The 25497-nt window shown below is 34.6% G+C and overlaps 1 protein-coding gene across 2 annotated transcripts in view; it reads left to right on the forward strand.

The window, feature by feature from the left end:
• LOC118181964 (uncharacterized) overlaps nucleotides 1-25064 on the forward strand; it is a 270816-nt gene extending 245752 nt beyond the window's left edge. The window contains exons 37-41 of one of the 2 annotated variants that reach the window (XM_085823604.1): nucleotides 351-587; nucleotides 2721-2933; nucleotides 9446-9651; nucleotides 13974-14060; nucleotides 23169-25064. In XM_085823604.1, coding sequence (XP_085679730.1) covers nucleotides 351-587; nucleotides 2721-2933; nucleotides 9446-9651; nucleotides 13974-14060; nucleotides 23169-23435 — 1010 coding nt within the window. In that variant the 3' untranslated portion in view covers nucleotides 23436-25064. Of the gene's footprint in view, nucleotides 1-350; nucleotides 588-2720; nucleotides 2934-9422; nucleotides 9652-13973; nucleotides 14061-23168 lie in introns of those variants that run through there. The other variant, XM_085823611.1, reaches the window with a different exon arrangement.
• Nucleotides 25065-25497: the final 433 nt, after the last annotated feature.

A 25497-nucleotide genomic window follows, 5' to 3' on the forward strand; every position in this document is an offset into this window, starting at 1 on the left:
TCTAATTAAGTAAAGAATATTTTTACCTAGATTTGTGCTATGATAAGTAAATGATTATATTATCTAGATTTGTTGTTTGTGTGTGCGATCTTGCTTATCTTAATATTTATGTTTTTTTTTATTTGCTCCTTAATTTTCACAGCGTAGGTTAAATTAATTTAACAGCATCTTAAAAAACGTATATGCTGTGGTATTTTTATATTATTTTAAAAACAATGCAGAAATGAAAGAATTAACAGTAAATTTAGTTTTAGTTGGCCCAGATAAGAATAAGCAAGTTCCGGATATCTAGAATCTGGATTACTGGAATTCTGTTGTGGGTATAAATTCTAATAAAATTTTACCTATAGGTTGGAGAGGAGATCCGGGTGATCAAGTTCCCGAGAATGAAATATTATCTATACCTGGCTTGCCAGGAGATGTTGGGCCACCTGGATTCATTGGAAGACCTGGACCAGCAGGGCCAATAGGAGATCGGGGCCTAAATGGGTTGCCTGGGCTTAAAGGCAGCCCAGGGTACCCTGGACGTGATGGATTACCAGGACCTCAAGGGCCTAAAGGTGTTGCTGGTGACAGAGGATTAGATGGTAATTTTTTTAACATTTTAATTAATGTATTAAATTTGTTAGCATTAATATGAATGTTTCATATAATGAATTATACGTAATCGTTAAAGATTTCTGCCAGAGATTTATCTGTACAGTTTTTTCGAGTTGTAATTTATAAATAACCTAGGACAGCATTTTTTTTCTTGTTTTGTCCAACTCAAAAATATCAATTATTTTATTTTTTCGTAATATACTAGTACAATTTCATTCAGTGTAGTTGAAATTGCAAGGTAACGTAAATCCCTTGTTAAAAATATCTCTCGGGTAAGTTTCCTTTGTTTGTTATCAGCTCGAGAGCACATATTTTAATTAACTGCTAATCCATACTTACGAATCCATATTTTCGAATATTAGCCGACTTCCCGGCACGTAGCACCAAAAAATGTTTATGCACGCACTAATGTACACTAATCGAATCAACGAATGACGCTGCCTACGCGTCTAACTATAAATCTAACGACGTATCTAAATGCCACATCTAAATTTCTGCAAGCGGTGGTTCAGTTATAATTCTATGATCAAATACTCAATCTAGTTTTAAAAGGATTTATTAAATACTAAACAAATTAATCTAATCTAGAATCTAGAATCGAATCTAATGTTACATCTCATGAGCAGCGTTCGAGCTGCGTTATGACAAATCGAAAGTCAAGTTCTCACTGTTGCCATTCCGATGCAACAGTGCTGCAGCTACAGTTGTTTCTAATCAAACCGGAACATCGGCAGAGGAAAAATTTCTAGTCAAACCAGAACATTAAATTAAGGGCGATTCAAATTAAGGGCGATTTGATTCAGTGATCAAAAGATGAATAAGAGGTATTTCTGTAATAACAGGAGACAGATATTGCACGTTCATTAGACATTTGCAACATAGTTAAGGCGTTTATTGCTCAAAAGGAAAGAAAATTGAAGATTTAGTGATGTAGAAAAAGATGATCCAAAGGGTAAAGGTAACATATATAAAATCATATATTTGTTCCTTTCCCTTCGTAACAAAATTCCGAAGATGCAAAACAACTTTTATTAAAAAGGATAAATAGTTTTAAAATAAAATAACGTATGTTAAATAAATTTTATGACAGAGTATTGTAAAATCTAAGAAAGGCTAGAAGATTCTGTAATATATAATAAATTCGAATAAGCGCATTTTTAATACGTTTTAAAATTTTGCATGTTTAAGTTGATAAATAAATTCTAATACTGAATTTAGTGAAAATAAGCTAGAATAAGACTTGTTTTACTGAAAATATGCACTTTTAATAATGTAATGCAAATGTCGCATTACAGCCTTACATTCAAATTGGCTGTGTAAAAATATATAATTTTGGAAATTGTTAATATAAAAAAATATATTACAATAAATCCTTGTACGTTTTGTTTTCAAAATAAAATTATTGATGATAATAAATTAAATAATAGTCTAAACATGCTATAGGAAATACGTTATAGAAGAGAGGGTATGTCGTTAGATGGCCCATATATCATAAATTGCGGGAGGGATGCTTAAAACGTCCCTGTTTTCTGACTTTCAAGAAGAGAATGATTTATTACCTTATTTGCTTTGCCCCCCTACCCTCATTAACATGTGAAAATATGATGAACGACTTTCTGATGTGGTTCAAGAATTACGGGTGTGTTTGTCAGCGATTCCTGCCTGAATTGAGTAATTTTTTAAACAAAAACAAGCTCACATTTCTCATTGAATTAGAAGGTTATGTTATTATTGATTCTCCCCCATCTTAATAATTGTGAGAAAGCAAAAAACTCATATTCCCATTGAGTTAGAAAATTAGTGTAATTATTGACAGTAAATATTTTTAATTTGTCAATTTGTAATACAATTTTGCACTTGTAGACTCTAAAGTTAAGAAATAATATTATTAAAATAATTATTGTTCAACCCTGTTTTATGTATTCATATTTCCATAGTTAATTTTTTTTTCACAGCACAGCCCCGCAGTTTCGAGCTTTGGGAACACCTGACTTGAAACCCACAGCTTTATTTCTGAGAATTATTACCCGAATCTATTAACTGAATTTGTTAGCTCATTATAATGCATGGCTTAATTATTTGCAGGAATTTTAACAATTTCACTGTTTAATTTTTTTAAGGTTTCAGAGGATTTCCGGGAGGTCCTGGATATCCAGGGGTAGCAGGCGAGCCGGGCTATCCGGGATCCCCAGCTCCATCCAGAGGCTTCTTCTATACCCATCACAGTCAAACAACTGAGATACCTCCATGTCCCGGAGGTACGACACTGATGTGGAGTGGCTATTCCTTGCTATACATTCAAGGCAACGAACGAGCACATGGCCAAGATCTTGGTACTTATCTAAGTATTTCTTAAACACTTTTCAATTATAATAGATTTACAGGCATTGCATGTTCTTGGATGATCCGCTATTTTGATTCTGTAAGTTTGGAGGCAGAAACTGTATACAATGAGGTTTGTGTTACATTATTTTCATTTAACATGATTAAGGGGAGAAATCTTTTTATATGATTTACTACAGACGGCTCCTTTTTTTTTCAAAATCTCCATTCGAATTTTAAAAAAATTCTTATTCTAGGGAAACGTTATTAGAATTTACATCCGTAACCAAAGATGCCTTTTTCATGATTACCCTTTGAAGAGGTTTTTTTATCTGCGAAAATATACACAAATATACATTTTATAAACTAAAAGTCCATGAAATAATCACTACACTGATATAGTTACCTCATGCTTGAAAACAATATATTACAATTAGAATTAACAAAATTTCTTTAAGAGATGACTGAGACTTACTTAAGAGATGACTCCGGTGTTTACTTAAACTACAGTATATTTACGTTTTCAAATTTGAACTAGAGTTTTTATTTTTATTTAGATTTTTTTCTTTCTCGTTTTTTATGATAACAAAAATAATCTACTGAAAATCCTTGTATTTAAGTCATATTTTCTTAATTTTTATTGTTCTGAAAGTGTCGTATTATTTTCTTCATGAAGGATAATGTACTTTATATATATATGTGTAAACTTTTATATATAAACCTTTATATATATATACTTTTATAAATTTTATAAAATGTCTTTAATGAACAAAAGTAATAATAAGATTTAACTAAACATTTTCATTTGACTTAATTATAAATAAATAAAAGAAAGGAAAATGAAAAATCGATTTTAAAGCTATATATGTACTGCCAGTATACAGTGAAAAAATAGAACAACATACAAAAAATAATATAAATATAATTGAGAAGAAGAAAGAAAGCGTATTCATTCTCCGTATTCATTTGTTATACAATAAGATTCTCTTACATAGTGAAAAATAGAATGCTTTAAAATATTTTTTTTTCTTTCTTTCTTTCCAGTTTTTTTGGAACATACTTAAAATATTGACTGGCCTAAGATACACAGAACGAAAAGTAAGGGAAGTCTGCTATGTCTATTTCGGTTGCGTATCTTGGGTCACTTTGTACACACCCCGACATTGAAAATGCAACACCAAGAAGGAGTGGCCAGAAAGTGATGAAACTCGGCAAACAGAGAGACAGCAACGAACAATAAGTGATCTTTATTTCGAAATGATATGCATAATACAGAGCGAGAACAGCAGCGGATCAGTAAGTTGTAGGACCACCTTGGATAACGATACAGGAAGTAACACATATAGGTACAAAGTCAATGGGACTACGGATGGTGTCTTGAGGAACTGAACGCGGCAATGGCAGGGTCAGCAAATGGCGTCCAGTCACATCCCAAATGTGTTCGATTGGTGAGAGATCAGGAGAGAACGGAGGCCAAGGAAGCATCACCTTGCAGAGCACGTTGGCTGATGCGAGCATAGTATGGTCGGGCGTTATCCTGCTGATAAAGAGCATTGGGCACTGCCTCAAGGTAGGGGAGTGTCACTGGCCGCAGCACATCATCCATGTATCGTTGGGCCATAATAATGCCCTCAATACGAATTGGAGGTGACCTGGAATCGTACGCAATTGCGCCCCAAACCATGATGCCGCGTTGTCGCGTGGTGGGGCGTTCCACAGTTGCTGCTGGATTGGACTTGTTTCCACATCGGCGCCACACTCGTACGCGGCAACTATCATTGGAGAAACAGCAGCGAGGCTTATCTAAGAACACGGCCTGGTGCCATTTCTTCATCCACATCGCTCGAGCCGGGCACCGTTACAGACGTAAGCATCTATGATGTGGGGGTCAATGGCAATCTTCTTAATGGACGCCACTAGTGCAGGCCACTAGTCACCAATCGACGGCAAATAGTTCTGGGCAATACCAACCTGCCCTTTTCTGTCCGATCACCATGCCCTTTGCAAAATCGTCTATCTGCTGCTTGCCTGCGCTGACGACGGCATATCATTCTATGCTATTACACGCGTCCTCTGAGACGAGAGCAATTTTTCTACGAGCAGAAATAACGGCACGAAAATTGAAAATTGTGCAGGTTTCTTCTCTTATATCTTCTTCAACGTGGGCTGAAGAACTGCGCATTTCACATCGTTCGCATATGCGTCTACCTGAAATTTGCATAATGTTCGGGTCACTCCTTCTTGGTGTTGCATTTTCATTGACGGTACTGTATAATATCGCTTTGCAGTTTATGAGCTTTATAATTGCTTTGGGTTCAGTTTATCTTGGGCCACCCTGTATTTGTCTTATCAGCGTAATTATATAACGAATACTGCAGCTCACTATATATAAATTCTATTACATCTAAAGTATAGAATCGGTGGAGTAGAATGACTGATTAAATTAGTTAATCGGAAAAGAAACACTGGTTTATTATTAAAATCATTAATATTTTTACAAAATTGCAGTTGTTAGACTCATTAAAATCATTTTCATAATAACTATTTAGTCTAGTTAATAATAAAAATAATAATGATAGCGACAAAGGCTACCTTTTTAAATGCCACGACCGCAATACCAGGTGTATTTTCTTCAGTATTCACGTCCTGAAATTCTGCATTGTGTTTTACACTAAATCTACACTGAAGTGACAAAAGTCATGGGATACCTCCTAATATTTTGTCGGTCCTCCTTTTGCCCGTCGAAGTGCAGCAACTCGACGTGGCATAGACTCAACAAGTCGTTGGAAGTCCCCTGCAGGAATATTGATCCATGCTGCCTCTATAGACGTCCATAATTGTGAAAGTGTTGACGGTGCAGGGTTTTGGGCACGAACTGACCTCTCGATGATGTCCCATAAATGTTCGATGGGATTCATGTCGGACGATCTAGGTGGCCAGATCATTCGCTGGAATTGTCCAGAATGTTCTTCTAACCAATCGCGAACAATTGTGGCCCGGTGACATGGCGCATTGTCATCCATAAAAATCCCATCGTTGTTTGAGTACGTGAAGCCCATGAATGGCTGTAAGTGATCTCCAAGTAGCTGAAGGTATCCATTTCCAGTCAATGATCGGTTCAGTTGCACCAGAGGACCGAGTCCGTGCCATGCAAAAACAGCCCAGACCATTATGGAACCACCACCAGCTGAAACAGTGACTTGTTGACAACTTGGGTCCATGGCTTCGTGGGGTCTGCGCCACACTCGAACCCTACCATCGGCTCTTACCAACTGAAATCGTGACTCATCTCACCAAGCCACGGTTTTCCATTCGTTTAGGGACCAATTGATATGCTCACGAGCCCACAAGAGTCGCTGCAGGCGATGTCGTGCTGTCAGTAAAGGCACTCGAGTCGGTCTCCTGCTGGCATAGCCCAAGGAAGACAAATTTCGCCGCACTGTCCTATCGGACACGTCCCTCGTACGTCCCACATTGATTTCTGCGGTTATTTGACGCAGTCTTGCTTGTCTGTGAACATTGACAACTCTACGCAGACGTCGCTGGTCTCGGTCGTTAAGTGCAGGTGGTCGGCCACTGCGCTGTCCATGGTGAGATGTTATGCATGAAATTAGATACTCTCGGCACACTCTTGACACTGTGGATCTCGGAATGTTGAATTCCCTAACGATATCCGAAATGGAATGACCCATGCGTCTAGCTCCAACTACCATTCCGCATTCAAAGTCTGTTAATTCTCGTCGTGCGGTCGTAATCACGTCAAAGCCTCTTCACATGAATAACTTGAACACAAATGAATGCCCTGCCAAAGCACTTCGCATTTATACATTTTCTACGCGATACTACTGCCATGTGTATATTTGCATATTGCTATCCCATGACTTTTGTCACTTCAGTGTATAATGCCTTCGAAAAAGGTAGCTCCACAAGTATTATTCTCAAAGTAACTTAGAGAATTTTATATAAATGCTTTGTGCACTGAAAGTGAGAGAGTTTTGTGTGATTGACTTTATACATGGCCCCCTATAGAGTGAGAAATTAAACTTTTTAAATAGTCATTGCGTTTTTGTTAGTTATGTGAAAACACTTCATACTTTTAAAGTATAAGATTTGTATATAATCCATAATGAACAATAAATAAACTTGGTTGTGGAGGCAGATAAAATATTCGTTTTTATTTCAACTGACATGTGTGGCCATAATTCACCTGGCACTCTAATCGTGTCTGGTTCAAAACGTTTAGACTTTTTATAGCTTTTGCGGTAAATGATGCGCGAAGCAGCATGCTAAAGTATAGTCAGGACGAGGCGCAGAAAGCAAATACATGCTTATTCAACTCAAATTCATTTCGATTCAATTTGAGTTCTGAATCAGCTAGGTTGTAAGATTTCCATCTTTTAAGTAACTGCTAAAGTTGAGGATGCTTAAGAACTGAAAAGCGAGTAATCGCTTTAGTTCGGTAGACAGAGAATAGATATTCAAGAAGCGTTAAAAACAATTTATTATTCCAAATAAAGTTCACAGAAGACTCTTTCTTGGAGTTTACAATAAAGCCTCCACTCGGGCTTAAACTCAGGAAACTAAGAAATAAAACTTATCTAATCTTAACTAAAAAGATATAGCTGAAGCTATTAAGATTCTAACAGAGTTGGCCCCTTAACGCTAACTAACGGCGATGCTATCAAGGGCCTAAGATACTGCGGAGTGTAATAATAGCTTAAGAGAGAGAGAGTAGCCTAAAAGGCGAACGCGCGCTGCTCAGAATACCTGGCTCTCTAACGAATCAGTAGAACTTCGCATTTAAATACTTCTTCTCCTCATTCGCATTTGACCGCGATTCTGAAAATACGCTCTGGCCGAAAGTTGTAAGCTGAAATTCAGGAGGACACAGGAATGTAACTTTTGATGGACACAGGAATGTAACTAAAAATTAACTGTTAGATAAATTAAGATAAACCTTATAAGGTCTCATTGTATGTAAAAGTCATATGACATGAATTAATCTAGAAGTGACGAAATCGAGAAAAAGTTATTAAGTAATTGCTATTTTTAGAGCATAGAGGGAAATTACTCAAATTAAAATGAAGAATTAAATATATATATGTGTGTGTGTGTGTGTGTGTGTGTACACACAATTCGTATTTTTATGGTCGACAATAAATTTATTAATAAGTCATGTTTTACCCTGTACTAGTCCACCAAGCACCAAAATGAAGAACTTTCGTTTTCTATTTGCTGTATAAATTTGGCAAAAAAGTTTCAAATTTTGCTCAGTAATAGGCATAGAAAATTGGTTAAATCAGTGCATTCATTTTGGAATGTTCCCTGAATTTTGCACGTAAAGGTATTATCGAACATTTTGCATTTAACATAATAAAGCATAATGAATATTTCGCTGATTTTTCTCTATGGGAAGTGTATAAAATGTTATGTTTTCATTTAAAGATTTGTATTTAGATTCATTTACAGTGCTAAAACTGGTTTTCTTAAACACTGTATTTATGTTTAAAAAATTTGTAATTCAAAATATACGTCTGGAATCATTATTGAAGGAAATAAAGCAACCTTCATTAAGCATCCTAAACTTCCTCAAAGGCAGTTTCTTTAAAACTGTATTAAATTTTAATAGCCATTTCTGAATTTTTCTTGATTTTCCGTTAACATTTTTAAATCAGATTTTATTTATGATAAAGTTTTTCATATTTTTACATTATAATAATGTTTCTCACAAACTGTCAGTTTAGCATTAATTCTTCATTGCTCTTAAAGCTCATAAATATTGTAATTTTTCAAACAGTAAATGGAAATTAAAATCACTCACTCGCAGTGTTTTATTTTTAGCCCAAACGGGCGTTAGACCTAATCGGCTATTAATCTCAAAACGGCATTTTGCGTCGTTTCACTTTCTGCGTTGATTCACTTTTAAAACTGTTGCCACCAAATATTATTGTCTTGCATTATATTTAAAGAAACTAAATAATGAAGAATCTGCATGAATGTTTCTCGCAATGTGAAGAAACAACGGTATATAGAGCCATGTAATTTTGAATAACGTAGTCCTCCAACCGAACATAGGCACCTGGAAGCCCGAATTTTGAATTTCGAATTTCTTTTATTATCTATTTCAAATTTTGTAAAACTTTAACGAATTTTTGATTAACAAACTCAACGACTTCAAAGCGAGCAATGGCAACACTGTACGGAAAAAAACATTTTTATCTCCAGCGCGCGAGACTGTGCATCAGAAATTCTAAAGGTCGCTGCTTAGCTGTTTTTAAATATTTTGTGTTATTGCTCTTGGATTGAATTTTACGAGGTTTAAGTACGACGAACATAATATTTAATAAGTAGAGGAAGCACACAAAACGTTAAAAAAAATCCTTTTGGGCGTAATATAAAATCTGAATGCTTTCAGATTTTCTTTTTATATATATATTTTATTTTATTTTCAGTTTTATGTTTGATTTATCTTGTTCCTCATGAAGCAATTTTTTTATCAGTTTTATGTTTGACATGTTGATAGGAAGTCCTGGAAGCTGTTTACGTAAATTCAGTACAATGCCTTTCATGTTTTGTAACCTCAACAATGTGTGTCATTTGGCATCACGCAGCGATTTCAGCTACTGGTTGAGCACGCCAGAAACTATGCCTATGGACATGGCACCTATTATTGGAAGGAACATTAGAAGATTTGTTAGCAGATGCTCCGTTTGCGAATCATCAACTCAGGTAATTAATTGTTATTGCTTCATAGTTTGAATTCATAAGAAACTGAAATTTGAATAAAACAACTTAGGTACTCTTTGGGTTTGTACATACATTCCTTTTAATATATTTTATATTCATTTTTATAGATATATTTTTAATATCCTAGAATTTGAAATCATATGAAAATGATGTCCTCTAATGTAAAGCTTCAAATTAAAGAATAGAACTTACTCTACAACTAAGATTAGTAATGATTTATATAAGTTACATCTTCATTAGCGCACAAGAACTTGATAGTAAATTACATTGTGCTAATGGGCAACAAAAAATCTGTTACATGACCTTTTTATGGCCTAATCTGATGGATTTGAAGAGAGAAGTTGGATTTGTTATTTCTTTACAGTAGGAGAAATTGACTATATCGCCATTTAAAGGAAAATTTCTACTGACCTACTCCTTGCCATTCAGAAAAATATTGCCAATACAGTATTATATGACTGTAAAATTCATTTCTCTAACTGAAGCAGTTTTACTCCTTTCCCATTCAGGCAATTATTGGCTTATCTTCAGGGTTAAAATTAAATTACGAACTTTCTACGTTAATAAAGTTTTTGTTAAAAACGTTTGACATTACTCTCTTTTTATTTCAGCCATATTGACTTTATTTTTCATCTTCTGAATTGAAAGTAGCAAACATGAACTGCATAAACTCAAATACCAAAGAAAAGTCACCAAGAAATGAAATAAAACGCAAGGAAGGAAACAAAAACGGACCTATTAGAAATCATCGCCACTAGTTATTATTTGCCAGCTCTTCCAAACACTTAAAAATATAGAGATGGTGAAAATTTTCAGTCCTAACACTTCATATACACTATGTGCATCGTTCATATTTTCTTGATGACTACTGATGTATTTTGATGTTTACATGCCAGAAGTAGTTTTTGTACATGCCAGAAGCATTTTATATCGATAACTGTACATAAAATGAGTCTCTGACATGCATTTTAATGTTTTTATTTTTAAAATTATGATTTGGAGAAACAAGTATGCTTCTGAACCTGTTGATAAATTGAGTGGCATTTAAAAACGGTTTGGCGTTTGCATTAGTGAAATAGTTTCTTTGGATTGTATGCGATCACATGATGGCTACAAAAGAATAAATGGTTGATTATTGAAGTTTAAATTCAAAACAAAAAATTCCAGTTTTGTGGGAAAACATCACCTAAGAGTAAATTTCAGTAAATTTTGCTACCTTCGCATATCCTGAAGAATAAAGATTATACAGAAAATGGCTGCAGAAAGTATGATTAATGATTACTTATAAAAAATCATATAATCTAAAATAGCAGCTATCAGTGAATGGACTTACAATTTTATATAAAGAAAGATTTGCTTTCAATGTACATTCATTGCCATAAAAATATGTGCATCTGAAAGAAATTGTTAGCATCTAACGAGATATTACATATGTGAATGCAACATTAATATATGTAAATGATTACGGAATCAAAGCAAAAGTATCATTTATTACAGGAAAAGCTACAAATGAATGGAAGTTCTAGTACACTGTTGAGCGACATCTAACATGAATACATGAGACATACATGTCCCGCAAAGTGTTAGGCGTCATCTCATTGCACAGTTGCTGTAAGCGCACCTCTAGTTCGACCAGACACTAGGCTGCCCAGTTTGCCGTTCCAATGATTGTGGCATTGGTGTGTACCATTTAATTACCAGGTTCGCATTAGCTTGTGTAGATGTCGCATCCTATAAATGTAAAGCATAAACTTTTTTCCTAAAATCATAAAATGGGACTCCAGTGTTCATTTTCGCACGAGTGCGGTTAGACAGTGACTAGCGCCTCTCGTATTTTTCAGTTGGCATTCCCTTTTCTTTAATACATTTTGCTAAGAAACTCAAATATGTCGCTTCAGTCGCCGAAGAATCTATTTCAATGGGACACTTGAGCTGTTCTGCATGAATAGGAGAAGTGATTGCTATATTGTGAAGAAATTTTCAGTCTATAATGTTGCGAGGAATGAAACCTTTGGGTATTTCTACCACCAATTATGGAGATAACTGGAACATTATCCAAAGAGAGATCATTCACGACATCTATTGGAATAGGTATATTAAAATTGGTCAGCAGTAAGTCTAAAATAGTCTTCTGTTATTAATATTGCGACGGTAAGCAGGTTCTTTAGGAACATAGATAGATTGCTGTCCACTAGACGGCGAATCATGTGACCGTTAGCATTTGTGAAATTGCATCCCCAGTCAACATGAGCTCAGATTCCGCTTAACGTACTTGACGACACCTCTTTCACAGCGACTATGTCGATCACAGCGGTAAGCATGGAAATTTAGAAGGTTCAATCGGTTCCTAGGAAACGCAGGAGTCTCTTTAATTAGACAAATTTCGGCATCATGAATATTAATGAAGTTGTGAAACTAATTGTTTTTCATTAAGATATGATGGTTATTTTGCGTATAACGTGCACCGTACACTGAAAAGTTTTTACTATGACTCGAGCTCCGCAGGCCACCAGCTAACACATGGCGGACTGCAGGTTGGCAACCCGTGATCTAGAACAGTGTTTCTCAAGGGCCGGTCCGCAAGAAATATTTGCCGGTCCGCGAAATATCCAGCTATCTGTCCAAAATCTAAAGTAAGTTGAATGTAGATACGTAAATTAATACAAATGAAATGCTTTAAAAATTAGTTTTGTCTTTATGATTTATTTATGTGAAAAAATTGTGCCAATGGGTCGAATTATTAAACTTAACCGGTACGCGAGAATGTACCGAAATATTTTACCGGTCCTTGGAGTAAATCCAGTTGAGAAACACTGATCTAGAAGAGAGTTCTATTACAATATGCCAAACAAAAACAAATGGACTTAAAATGCGTAAACCCGTGTAGTACTGTAGTTTCATAGGTCAAAGAGTAATTCCATTAGCTTTTAATGCTACAATGGAGAACTATAGAAACATAAGAACACTAAAAGAACTTAGTAAGTTTTCTGACAAAATGATAGATGGAAACTGTAATGCCATCTGTTGACTAAAATGTGGACTACAGATAAGTAATTTTTTAAAATGTCAATGGTAAACAGTTTTTATCATTAACTAGAAAAGTAAGATTTTTTGTAAATACGAAAATCCTGCCCAAAACCTATTTCAAGAATTAAAAATGTTTTTTTATAAAATTTTGGCTAGAGAGAATTAGAAAATATGGTCCTCCTACCAATACTGTTGCCATTTGTTATATGAAGTCACCTGGCAAAGAATGTTATACGTAACCCATAAGCTCATATTTGAAATAGGGTTAATAAGAGCAAATAACAAAAGACCAAAGTATTTCTCACACAAAATTAAACTCATAATTTTGAATTCTTTTCATGGGCTGGATGTGTGGATATGTTGAATGCTTTTCCCATCCATAAACGTATTCTAGTTAACCTATGACATACAGGGGATGATTAAAAAATATAACGCAGGAATGTAAAGGAACATAGAGGAAACCAAAATAAGCAGATTTTGTAATGGAATGTATATGCGAAAATGATTCGTTGAGATGGAACAGGATTACTGAGTGTTAGATAAATTTGACGTAAATCATCATTATCCGAGCGGTTTCGTGCCGTATGCATCGCTACATGAATGCAGAGCTCACTCACAGAGACCGAGCAGCTAAAGGACGCACTCGAAAATCATTCTCTGTATCTCCAGATATTTTTTTAATCATCTTATACAGTAGTTCAGATCTCTGATTTTCTAATCATACTGTGCATTAGTTCAAAATATGTTTGGATAAAATCTAAAAGATACTTCATGTAAAATATGGGGGCAATGAGATAATTTATCTCTTAGAAAGAAAGTTCAGCCCGTATAGGTTACTTTATTGATTAAAAATATAACCATAGATAAATATGACTCATAGATAATTTCAATGAATTAAAATAGTTCCACATAATAATCTATAACACTTCATAATATTTAAAGTCTGGATTTTTAATACTAAACTGAGACTTATACATATTTACATAAAATGAGCATATCTATTCGTTTAAGTAAGAGATTCGGCAATCCTGTTAGTCAGACAAAATAGTTTGAATATTATCACTAAGCTCTTTAGGAGTTAATAATAGTTAATGGATTTTTATTGGCCCTTTTTATTTTTGTACTCTGTACTTTTTACTAATGCAGAGAAGAATATTATTTAATTGCCATTTTAGAAAATCATTCTTGAATAAGACTGTTAAGTAAATAAATAGTAAATAGTATCATGAAATTATTTAAGCATAAAAATGTATAATTTTATTCCTATTATTCAATAGGTAATAGCAGTTCACAGCCAGAGTACTGAAGTACCAGAATGTCCTAATGGCTGGGCTGACTTATGGGATGGATACAGTTTCTTCATGGTGAGATAATTCAAAAATTCTTTGCTTACAGATATATGAAATGAACTTGCTTTATTCTTTATCTATTTATTTATTCTTCGCATTACTTTTGCATTGTTACGGTATAATCTATTTGCGTTTCACATAGAAGTAACTGATATTAATCAATGAACATAAAGAAAATATAATCTTATAAATATTTTCTTTGAAAAAAAATCACTTCATCAAAATAATGATTGCAAGAAACGGAAGGTATAGTTCTGATTTCATATGAAATGAGAACTGATGTATTAGTTCTGATTTCGTAATTAAACAAATTCATAACTCATTTGAAACGAAATTCATAAATAAATATAATTAAACTTATATTTTGAACTGTAACAGCTGGATAGATCAATGTAAAATATTTTTGAATGAAGTCATCCATACATACCTATCTGTTGATATAAAACAAAAATACGTATGTATAAATTGGTGACAGAATATGTGATGATTTATTTCGTTGTAGCTAACTTGATTAAAGAATGTAGCAATTATCTTTTTAATCATGGCCGAGAAGAATGTTGTATGGATGACGACTGGAGGGAAAGTCACAACTAACTTGATAGTTAAGATATCTTTTTTAATTTTGAGCAGGAGCAATTCTTCAGAAATGCATTTTTTTCCTAATTGGTACAACACAAAGGTGCTAAAATTGCCCCACAATTTTGTATATGCAGTTATATTTTAGAACAATGGAAGAATGCGATTAAGCGAAGAGACATCATTTAGCAAGCAAGTTCAGGTGGCAAAAAAAGAGTGCGTAGTAGGATTACAAGGGTATTTATAGTAAAATTTTCGTTAATCTGATTGGTTAAGAACTGTGAGAAATCATTATTATGTAGTTATTTCTTTGTCCATACAGTATTGCAATTTAGTCACTCACTGAAAAACAAAATTGATAGTAAAACTTTGATAGTATGATAATGTGAAATGATAACTTTAATAGTTTGATTAATATGATAGTAAAACTTCATCTCTTCATTCCATGTTAAATATCTAGATCAGTGGTCATCAAAACCTCAATCTGAGTTACCACTATATTGCCAAAGCATTCCTGACACCTCAAACAAAAGAATTTTCCTTTCAAGCTTGAAGAGTTGCGCGCCTCCAACCTGCACGCAACCAAGAGGCGACTGTTGAAACTGGAAAAGAGACACAGTCTTGCTAAGGGTTTAAGTCCCTTTTTATTCAACTTAAGACATTACAATTGCGTGCTCTTGACGCTCACAAACTACGCCGACCCGGCGGTAAAATAAAAAATAAGAACCTGAAAAGAAATAATAACAAGACTCTAACTACGAGGCTCTCTAAAAGTAACTAACCTCACCGCGTTTTACAATACCGCTGCTAATTCAGCAAACTTTGAATATCACGTTGAACGATTAACAATTCTCCGAGGCAAGCACACAGGCCGAAACGCGGGGTTCTTCAATTTCTGGCTAACTACCTCCGCGCTCGTGAAGTACGAACAGCACACCTCGAACTCGTTTCCTTTCTATTTAACTGAGAATACTTCCGCTGATAATTTGAATCCTTGCGCGTTCTACTAAAATTTACATACTCTGGCATTGGCATTTTCAGGGGAAAGTAAGGCTTGACAGGAAAGATAGTTTAAACTTAAAATAAATGTTAGTTAAAATAAATATAAACCCTACATTTGCCGCTGCCAGAATTTGGAAAACTTGGAAGCAGGTCCTACAAACGACCTGTTGTAAAGTTTCTATAATTCTGAACTAACTCAGCCTCGTTTACATAAAAAAAAATCTTATGTAGCAAAATGTATACTAAATTTCTGTCGATACTTATATAAATCTCTCTTCTTACAGCAACTTTTCCTGGACTTCATCAATCAATCTTGTTCTTTTCCTTCCAGCATCTGGAAGGAATAAGTATCAGTATTTTTCTAAATACATTATAATTTACACTTTCTTGACACTGAATAAATTTTTGTTTTTAAACGATTCGTTTTCCTTAGTTACTGCTTAATTCACATTCATTCAATTATTCAAACATTAATTTAACTTTACCCTGGCTCTCCACCATGTGTGGTGTCAAACGGGAATATTCGTGTTTTAGTCTTACAACACTTCCCCTAACCACCATGATTTGTTAGAATTCAACGACCAAATAGACACACCTTACTCGACATTCTACAACTCGATGAGCTACTTTAACATTCTTAATAATTCAAGTGTAGGTGGAGAACCCTACAAAACACATTCATTCTAATTTCCCTCTCATTCATCTTTAGACATACAGGCTTTCGCTCTAAAGCATGATTTTATCTACAGTTTAATACTTAAATTCGAATTCATTGCTTTTAAGCATTTACTTTTAGCATCTAAAATTTTATGCTTCTAGACTAAATTCTACTTTTACATAACTTTCAAGTATTTACGTATATTTACAAAATTTTAATACATATGATTTTTACAATTTACCATAAAATGAATAAGAGAAAATAAATTTTTACTTTACTCATTCTTCGCGAAGCTGGCGGCACTGAAACTAAAATTCTTATTAATACAAGAATACGAAGTTATTTTTATCTTCGGCCAAATTTTGGCTTTAACATAAGAGAATTAGTCTTTCGACCAACAGAAAATGCTTGTTCTTTGCTTTTATACTTAAAGCAAATAATACTTTTGCCTTAGCTAAATAAAGTAAAACAAAACTAAGTCTCAACCTAGACATATTGACTTTCGTCAAAACATAGAACTTCGTACTTATGCATAACATTTCGGAACAAAAGAAAAAATTTTATAGAAGATTTTAACTTATCTTTGAGTTTTTGATGATTGAAACTCCGTCATTCTTTTCTGGCAAAATTGTTCCCACGTTATAGGTTTCATGGACGTCAATCTTCTCCTTACTGACCTCCGAGTGTCGTCCACATTAGTTTTTCTTTTGCGTCCTCTGCATGCTGGCCTCTTGGCGGAGTAATCGTCGGGCTGTTGTCGTTTTCGTTTTTCCATTGGACGGCTGGTCTTGACGTCCTCCGGTCTGGAGTCCTTCTTGAATTTCTTCTGTTGTTCCTGGTATTTTCGTTCCTCCTGCTGTCTTCTCAGTTTCCGGAACGGCGGCCTTGCTTGCACCTGACTCTCTGGCCCTGGGAGCGTTCTCCTTGATGTATAATTTCTACTGCGATACGTTGTAGGTGGTGTTTTCCTCTTTACCAAGGTTTCTTTACGCGGTGGATCTGCATTCTTGTTTTTCTTAAATGCTGGAGTTTGAAAGTTTTCATTTTTTCTTTTTGGTACCGTCGTCTTGGTTGTAGAAGGGCTAGGTCTCTCTTCAGTTCTCTGCTTCTTGGGTGATGGAACAGTTGTCGTTATTTCTGGACCTTCTACTTCTTTTAGACTTGAGTCCTGCAAGAAACTTTTAAGGATTTCAAAATCATTTGGATTATAGTATTTTTTCACCTGGTCGGGACTTGCTCTACTGATGTCCCCTCTCTCGTTCTTAAGGTACAATACGACTCCTTTGATTTCCTGAATTACATAGGGGCCTTCAAATTTTGGAGCTAACTTTGCAGTAAAATTGTCTGGGGCACTTGATAAAGAAAATTTCCGCTTCAATACTTTATCCCCAACTTTAAAATCTGCTTCACGGCGTTTTCTATCGTAATACACTTTTTGCTTATTTCTTGCCGTATCCGAGCTTCTAAGCGCCTGATCAATAAGTTTTTGCACATCTTTATGTTTAAACTCTTGCTCTCTTTGTTGCACAAAGAATAATTTATCTAAAGGCGTAATTAACTTTCGGCCTAAAAATAATTCTGCTGGAGATTTTCTGGTAGTATCGTGATTTGCCGTTCTTAAAGCATAAGCTAATTCATTTATGTAGCCATCCCAGCGCTTGTGATGTGTGCTAACGTAACTGCGAATTATTTTTACTATGTTTTTATTCACTCTTTCTGCTATGTTTGCCTGTGGTCTATACGGAACCATTTTGATATGGCGTATGCCAAGTCCAGTGCATATGTTTTCAAATATTTGACTAATGAATTGTTTTCCGTTATCGCTAATGACTTTTATCGGAGCACCGTATTTTAAAATGTATCCGTGTAAGAATGCATCTGCGACTGTTTTGGCTGACGCGCGTTTAAGTGGAACAATTTCTGTCCATTTTGAAAAATGATCTACAATTACTAAAGAAAACGATTTTTATTTAACTCACTCTGGGGGAAAGGACAAAGAAGATCTATGCTGAAAATTCCATTCGGAAATGTAGAGCGAATGCTATTTAAGTACCGGCCGGGCTGTAATTAATATCATTTATTAACTGACATTGATTGCAGGACCTGACATACGCAGTTACTATTTTGTATAATTGCGGGAAATATACCGCCTCGCGTACCCTTTTTAAAGTCTTTCTCGCCCCTAAATGACCCGCTCTTTTCGCGTCGTGTAATTCCTTCAAAATGCTTAATCGAAGCGAGGCTGGGATGGCTGGTTTGTACTCGAGATTTTCGTTTGTTGTTTTCGTATAAAATAATAAATTATCTATTATTTCATAGTTTTCTGCTCTATTTCTTATCGCATCGATATCTGTGTGCTCAAAGCTTTCGGGGTCTTTCAAATATGCATAGATATTTCCAAATTCAGGATCAGCTTTCAGTTCAGTGATAATCGTATCTCTAGAATCTAAAATTTTTTAAGTCAACACAGCGCATTTAAGTTCATTTCCTTCATCGTCCAGTTTTATACGAGAAAGTGCGTCAGCTACATTGTTTTCCTTACCCGGTTTATATTTTATTATTAGATTATATTCTTGGAGTTTTAAAGCCCATCTTATTAACCTGGGCGTTAGGTTTTTTCCCCGAGTAAAGTCTACCAACAGCCGCATTAACCGAAATGACTGTTACTGGCGCTTTGCCGAAATAAACTCGAAATTTGTGTACAGCCATTAATACGGCTAATGTTTCTCTCTCTGTAGCTGTATAATGCCTTTGTGTCTGATTCAACGTTTTACTAAAAAATGCCAGAGGATGGCTATTTTGCATAAGAACCGCACCCACCGCATAGTCCGACGCATCTGCTGCAATTTCCAGTTTTTCGTCCCCCTCCGGGAATTTCAAGACAGGGGCATTGATGAGCGCTTCTTTTAATCTTTCGAAAGCGGTATTTTCTTCCGCTGTCCACGTAAATTTACTTCTCTTTCTTTTAATTATTAAGAGTGGTTCAACAATATTAGCGAAATCTTTTATGAAAGACCGATAGTAAGAACATAACCCAAGGAAAGAGGAAAGTTTCTTGGCGGTGTTGGGCGGTGGAAAATTCTTGATTGCTTTTATTTTTGAATCTTGCGTTTCTATACCCTTTTGCGAAATTTTATAAACCAGATATTTAAGTTCTTTAGTTGCGAACTTGCATTTTGAGGCGTTAATTGTAAGACCGGCCTCTTTTAATAATTTAAAATCTTCTTCTAGATCTTTAATGTGTTGTTCCAACGTACTACTCGTTATAATTATATCATCTAGATAGATTAAAGTTGACTTTCCTAGGACAGGCTTTAGAACAATGTCCATAGCTCTCTGGAATGTTGATGGGGCCCCACACAGCCCAAAGGGCATGCGTAAAAATGCATAAGTGCCCGATTTTGTTATAAACGCGGTTTTATGTAAGTCTTCGGGTCTCATAGCTATTTGATAGTAGCCAGACGTTAAGTCCAAAGTAGACATGTATCTTGTAGATTTGATCTTTCTAATAATTTCCTCTATAACCGGCAAAGGGTAACCTGGGAATTTAGTAATACTATTTAGTTTTCTGTAATCGATAGCAAACCTCCAAGCCCTTTTATCCGAAGGAGGAAACTCGTTCTTTTTCCTACATAGTACGACTGGACTCGCTTACTCACTATTTATGGGCGTTATTATTTTATTCTTTAACATCTCCTGAATATGTTCTTCGATGATTACGTCTTTTTGTTTGTCATAACGATATGGTTTAGTCCTACAAGGTTTTTCGGCAGTTAATTGTATCTGATGCGTAACTATTTGACAACTACCAGGCTTTTCTGAAAACAAGTTAGAAAAATTACTCACCACTTGCTGGATGGCTTGACTTTCATGGTCATTCAGATGGCTAAGGTCCACTTGCGGTTGTTCCACAGGTTCCACCACCCTCTGGTCCATCTCCAGCACAACGGAACTGTCTTGAAAATTCAATTTGGCCTTCGCGGCCCTTAAAAACTCCATACCTAAAATAAGAGGATTTTGCAGATTCTTCACTACAAAAATAGTTTGAGGCTTTTCTCTTTTACCTGTATGTTTAATGATAATTTCCCGATGCAGTGACAGGTTTTTCCTTGCGCCGCTATAATTTCCGTATTTTTGGTTTTAAATAATCGTACCCTATAAAAATTCTTTTTGAAGAATGTTTCGCTCATAAAATTTCCTTCTGCTCCTGTATCGATGAGGGCTTCTACTGGTACATCGCCAACCAGGACTTGTATAATTGGTAGATGTGAGTTTTTTACGATGACCGTATTTAAATGTCTTTTTGAGGGTTTTTTTAAAACTTCAGGGGTCTGGACCCTCGCTTTCACAGGCCCCTCTACTCGTTTAAAGGTTTCCTTTCAAGTTCTGCCTTCTGGGTACGCGGATGTTAGTTTTCGAATTTTCTTTTTGGGCCTTGACCTTCGAGGTTCGATGAGTTAGCTTGATAGCTCTTTCCCCCATAAGAGCGGTTTGCATTTCTGGTTTGCTCATTTGAAGATTTCCTTCGGGTACTTTGAGAATACGATGCCCCTCTAGCTTTTTCCGCTATTCTGTGATTTTGAAACTTCACCGCCAATTCGAAGAGCTCCTGCAATGTGCTTGCGTTTCTAATTTCAAAGTAGTCTTGAACAGCAGGTAACAATCTTGGTAAGATTATTTCAATAATCTCCGCGTCGGGTTTCTTCCCATACAGCATATCCGTCAGCTTACTTTTTCGTAGAATAAAGTCCGTCAACTCTTCTATATCCCTTTGATAGAAACTATATAGTTCGGCTTCCAGCCTTGCTCGATCTTTCACTATGGGGAAGGCCTTTACTAACGATTTTTTTGAAATTTTCAAATGCATATGTCTGGCTTCCAAATTCCCCTAATAAAAATTTGCCTATATTCTTCCACCATAGCGCGGCCTGTCCTCTTAGTGCGGATGTGGCGATGGCAAATTTTTGTCTTTCAGGCACAGGGTAGAGCTGAAAGTGATTTTCTAGGCCTTCTAGAAATATCGCCACCGAATGTTTTCCGTCGAAATTGACGTTTGGCTTGATTGACGCTCTCAAAGTCTGGACCAGGTATCCAAATCCTTCCAAATGGCTTAAAATTTCTTGGTGTTGTCCCGCGGCTTCCATCCGATTTTCGGCCATTTCAGTTCGATAAGAGTTCGGGCTCCAATGTAGAGTTGCGCGCCTCCAACCTGCACGCAACCAAGAGGCAACTGTTGAAACTGGAAAAGAGACAGAGTCTTGCTAAGGGTTTAAGTCCCTTTTTATTCAACTTAAGACATTACAATTGCGTGCTCTTGACGCTCACAAACTACGCCGACCCGGCGGTAAAATAAAAATAAGAACCTGAAAAGAAATAATAACAAGACTCTAACTACGATGCTCTCTAAAAGTAACTAACCTCACCGCGTTTTACAATACCGCTGCTAATTCAGCAAACTTTGAACATCACGTTGAACGATTAACAATTCTCCGAGGCAAGCACACAGGCCGAAACGCGGGGTTCTTCAATTTCTGGCTAACTACCTCCGCGCTCGTGAAGTACGAACAGCACACCTCGAACTCGTTTCCTTTCTATTTAACTGAGAATACTTCCGCTGATAATTTGAATCCTTGCGCGTTCTACTAAAATTTACATACTCTGGCATTGGCATTTCCAGGGGAAAGTAAGGCTTGACAGGAAAGTTAGTTTAAACTTAAAATAAATGTTAGTTAAAATAAATATAAACCCTACAAGCTAATGTTAAAAATCTATATAATAAATACATGATTATATAAAATATTCAAATCATGATTTTCAAATGGTGTCATGAAAGATGCCTGTAGCAAAAACTGCCTTAAAACTGAAACTGTTCAGCTTTTTCATGGAAAATTTATCAGAAATAGATACTGTTTAAACTGTAGAACCTCTTTGGACTGTTTAAACTGCAGAATCTCTTTCGAGTTTTGCCTCAGTAGAAAGCTAATTCTGATGTTTTCAAGTTATCCATTATTATAGTATGTTGAAGTTGTGAATAAATCAGTAAAACAAGCGCTTTTACTAGAAATTTAGTTTTTCTAATTTATTTTACATTTATTCATCATAGATATGTATATGATGTAATACTTAATTAATATATAAATTATTATTTAGTAATAATAATATTAATATATTATTATGGCATGTTATAAATACCACACTTATTCCAGCACGTTATAAATACTACAGCAGGATCAACTTTTCTTTCCACTCCATGCAACCTACCACTCCTGAGTTAGTCCATCTGATGCGTCCAAAATTTTGTTGCCCCTGTACTGATTTCACTAACTCATATTTTGGTCCCGATAATAACCCATTATAAAGGGTTACACAGATCTCTAGACTCGAAATGCAATAATTTTGACGATAGGGTGATTTGGGGGCTGATGATGTAATGTCTATGAAGATCATCCAAGAACTCCTACATGACATCCTGATGCTGATGCAGATTCTATAGAAATGCTATTCTATTGTCCAAACAGCTTGGGCCATTTTCAGGCAATGCTCAGTTATGATGACTGCAACACTCAATATTTATTAAGAGACTGTTCTATAGAATTATTTTTATAGATGTAGACAACAGTTGAACATAACTTTAATTAGAAATTTTGCATAATAAAATTTTTTAAGAGGGAGGGAAACGATTTATGTGTCTAAGTGCATGAATTACCCATACATTAGAAAACCTGCTGAAAACAATTTTTGTGCACGTTTGCTGATATTTAAGTCACTTTGCAAAATCAAAAAATTGTAGTCAAGAAATGTTAAAGAAATTCCACTGTAATATATGAAGAACAAAATTATATAAATGATTGTAAATTAAAAGTAATTATATATATTTCACCTTTTAGAATACTGATGCTGGAGCCGAAGGTAGTGGACAGCCTCTTTCTTCCCCTGGTTCTTGTTTGCAAGATTTTAGGCCAAATCCTTTCATTGAATGCCAAGGCCTTGGCAGATGCAACTACTATACTACTGCATACAGTTTCTGGTTGGCAGCTATTAAGCATGACAAGCAATTCATCATTCCCGAACCACAGACACTGAAAGCTGGAGACCTAAAGTCCCGTGTTTCAAGGTGCAGGGTATGTCGACGCATACCCATTCCTGGATATTAGACAATAAAAGGTCAAGAAAATTTTAAATGGCTTGATAAATAAACAGCATTTAAACATTCTGTTGAGAAGATATCAAAGTGTTGACATAGACTGCTTTTACATAACGAAATTTAACTGCCAAAACGCAAAATGTAAATGAAGGAAATGGGTAAAGTTTTGACTCTTTCTAACAAACTCATTGCAAAGAATGCTTATAAAAAGAACAAACAAGGTCGTTGAGAGTATAAAAATGTACTTCTTCAGAAACTTATTTTTAAGGAAAGATTTACAGATTTAGAGGAAAAGAAATTCTCAACTTGTTTTAAATATAATGATGGTATTTCTTCTTATTTTCTTTGACTGAAGAAATAGATACGAATTATGCAAACACTGGCTTGAATAAGTATACTAATGACAAACTTATTAAATTAAATGGAAGCGAAATGAGGCATTATTTTCCCTTCAAACATATTACTTTATCCTTAATTATAAACTTTATTAATTAGAAGTAATTAAATTCTAGAACTTTGAACAAGAAAATTGTGTTAGTTAAATTACAATTAAAATTTTAAAGAACAACTATGGTTTCGAATGTATCTGAAATCTTCTTTAGTTAGCTTTCAAAATTTCAGAAAACACTAGAATATTATCAGTTAGGGAAAACTTGCACATATTTTATTCTGGAAGGAATTTAAATTGTTTTAAGTTTTTATGATTTATATTGATTGAAAGTTACAATTCTAAAGTATTTTTAGTATATGAAATATAATATGTTAAAACAAGTCCAAGTGAACAGGTTGGTGTAAATGAAAAGGAAGGGGGAAAAGAACTTTGAAGGATGTTTCTAGTTATGTCAAAGGAAGGATAATTGCTGTTATAGCAATAAAATAATGATAATGAAGGATAAAATAACAGCTTTATCCAAACAAAACACTGCCAGTATAAACTGTGTATTGTTAGTTTGCTTCTGCATCAGCTTTATGTTCTCTCAGTGTTTAAAAATTTGAGGCTAATGTGATTTCGGTACTTTCTGATTATTCACAGCCCTACAAAAAGCAGCGAACTCATTGGTGACTTTGTGAATTGGCAAAAATCTTTGGTTTAGCTAACTTAATGGCTCACAAAATAATGTTTTGTTCAAAAATAATAGTAAAAGGAATAGTTTTATAAAGAACAAATTTTATAAGAAAAATAGAGAAATCTATATAATAAATATTTGCATTTTAATAGCTGGGGGAAAGAATTTAGTGAAATTACCGTAAAATATAAAGCACATAAATCTTATATATACTCAAATATGTACTACATGATTCACACTTGCTTGGGTTATTTATCATCGGCAATGGGCAATACTACCAAAATTAGAGACAAAGAGTGCAGATAATCAGAAAGTACTATGACATTTTTAAACGCTGAGAACTTATAATAATGTTTTGTTCAAACAAAATAATGTTTGTTCAAAATAATGTTTGTACTGTGACTTTTTTAAAAGCTGAGAACTTATTTTTTAAAATGCATATTATTCATTGTTTGTGAAAGTTACAGCATTTTTATTTAAGGAAAATTACGTTGATTTTCAAAACTCAGTATCATTTTATAATACTGTAAAAATTTTTTAATTAGTTTCAGTAAAAATTATTTATTGCTATGTCTCTTGTCTCTTTCTTTAAGCCAATTTACATAAAATTTTAAGGCTGGTCTAGTTTTAGTTACGTAACAAAAAATACCATGTACTAAATATAGGCTAGTACACAGAATTGAAATACATATTCTAATAATACATTTGACCAAAAAGGTATAAAAATATATTTGTTTCCACAAACTTCTAATTTAAATTCACTTTATAATTTTATAAGATTAGTTGCACTGATGAAAAATTGTGGTTGTTTTTTCAATTATAATTAAATTTAAATTAAAATGTTGACAAATAATCTAAAATTTACTGGTTTGTCAACATTTCTCTGCTTCTAATACTTATGTAGTAGAAATTATTAACAGTTTGATCATTATGAAAATCAATATGACTTTCTAAATTAAAAGTGAGTATATTTAAAGTAATAAAATATATTATTTTTATTATTAC

Source organism: Stegodyphus dumicola, chromosome 1, assembly GCF_044657685.1.
Source record: "Stegodyphus dumicola isolate Sdum_Otavi_A_Nest chromosome 1, ASM4465768v1".
In the NCBI taxonomy this organism is placed as follows: Eukaryota; Metazoa; Arthropoda; class Arachnida; order Araneae; family Eresidae; genus Stegodyphus; species Stegodyphus dumicola.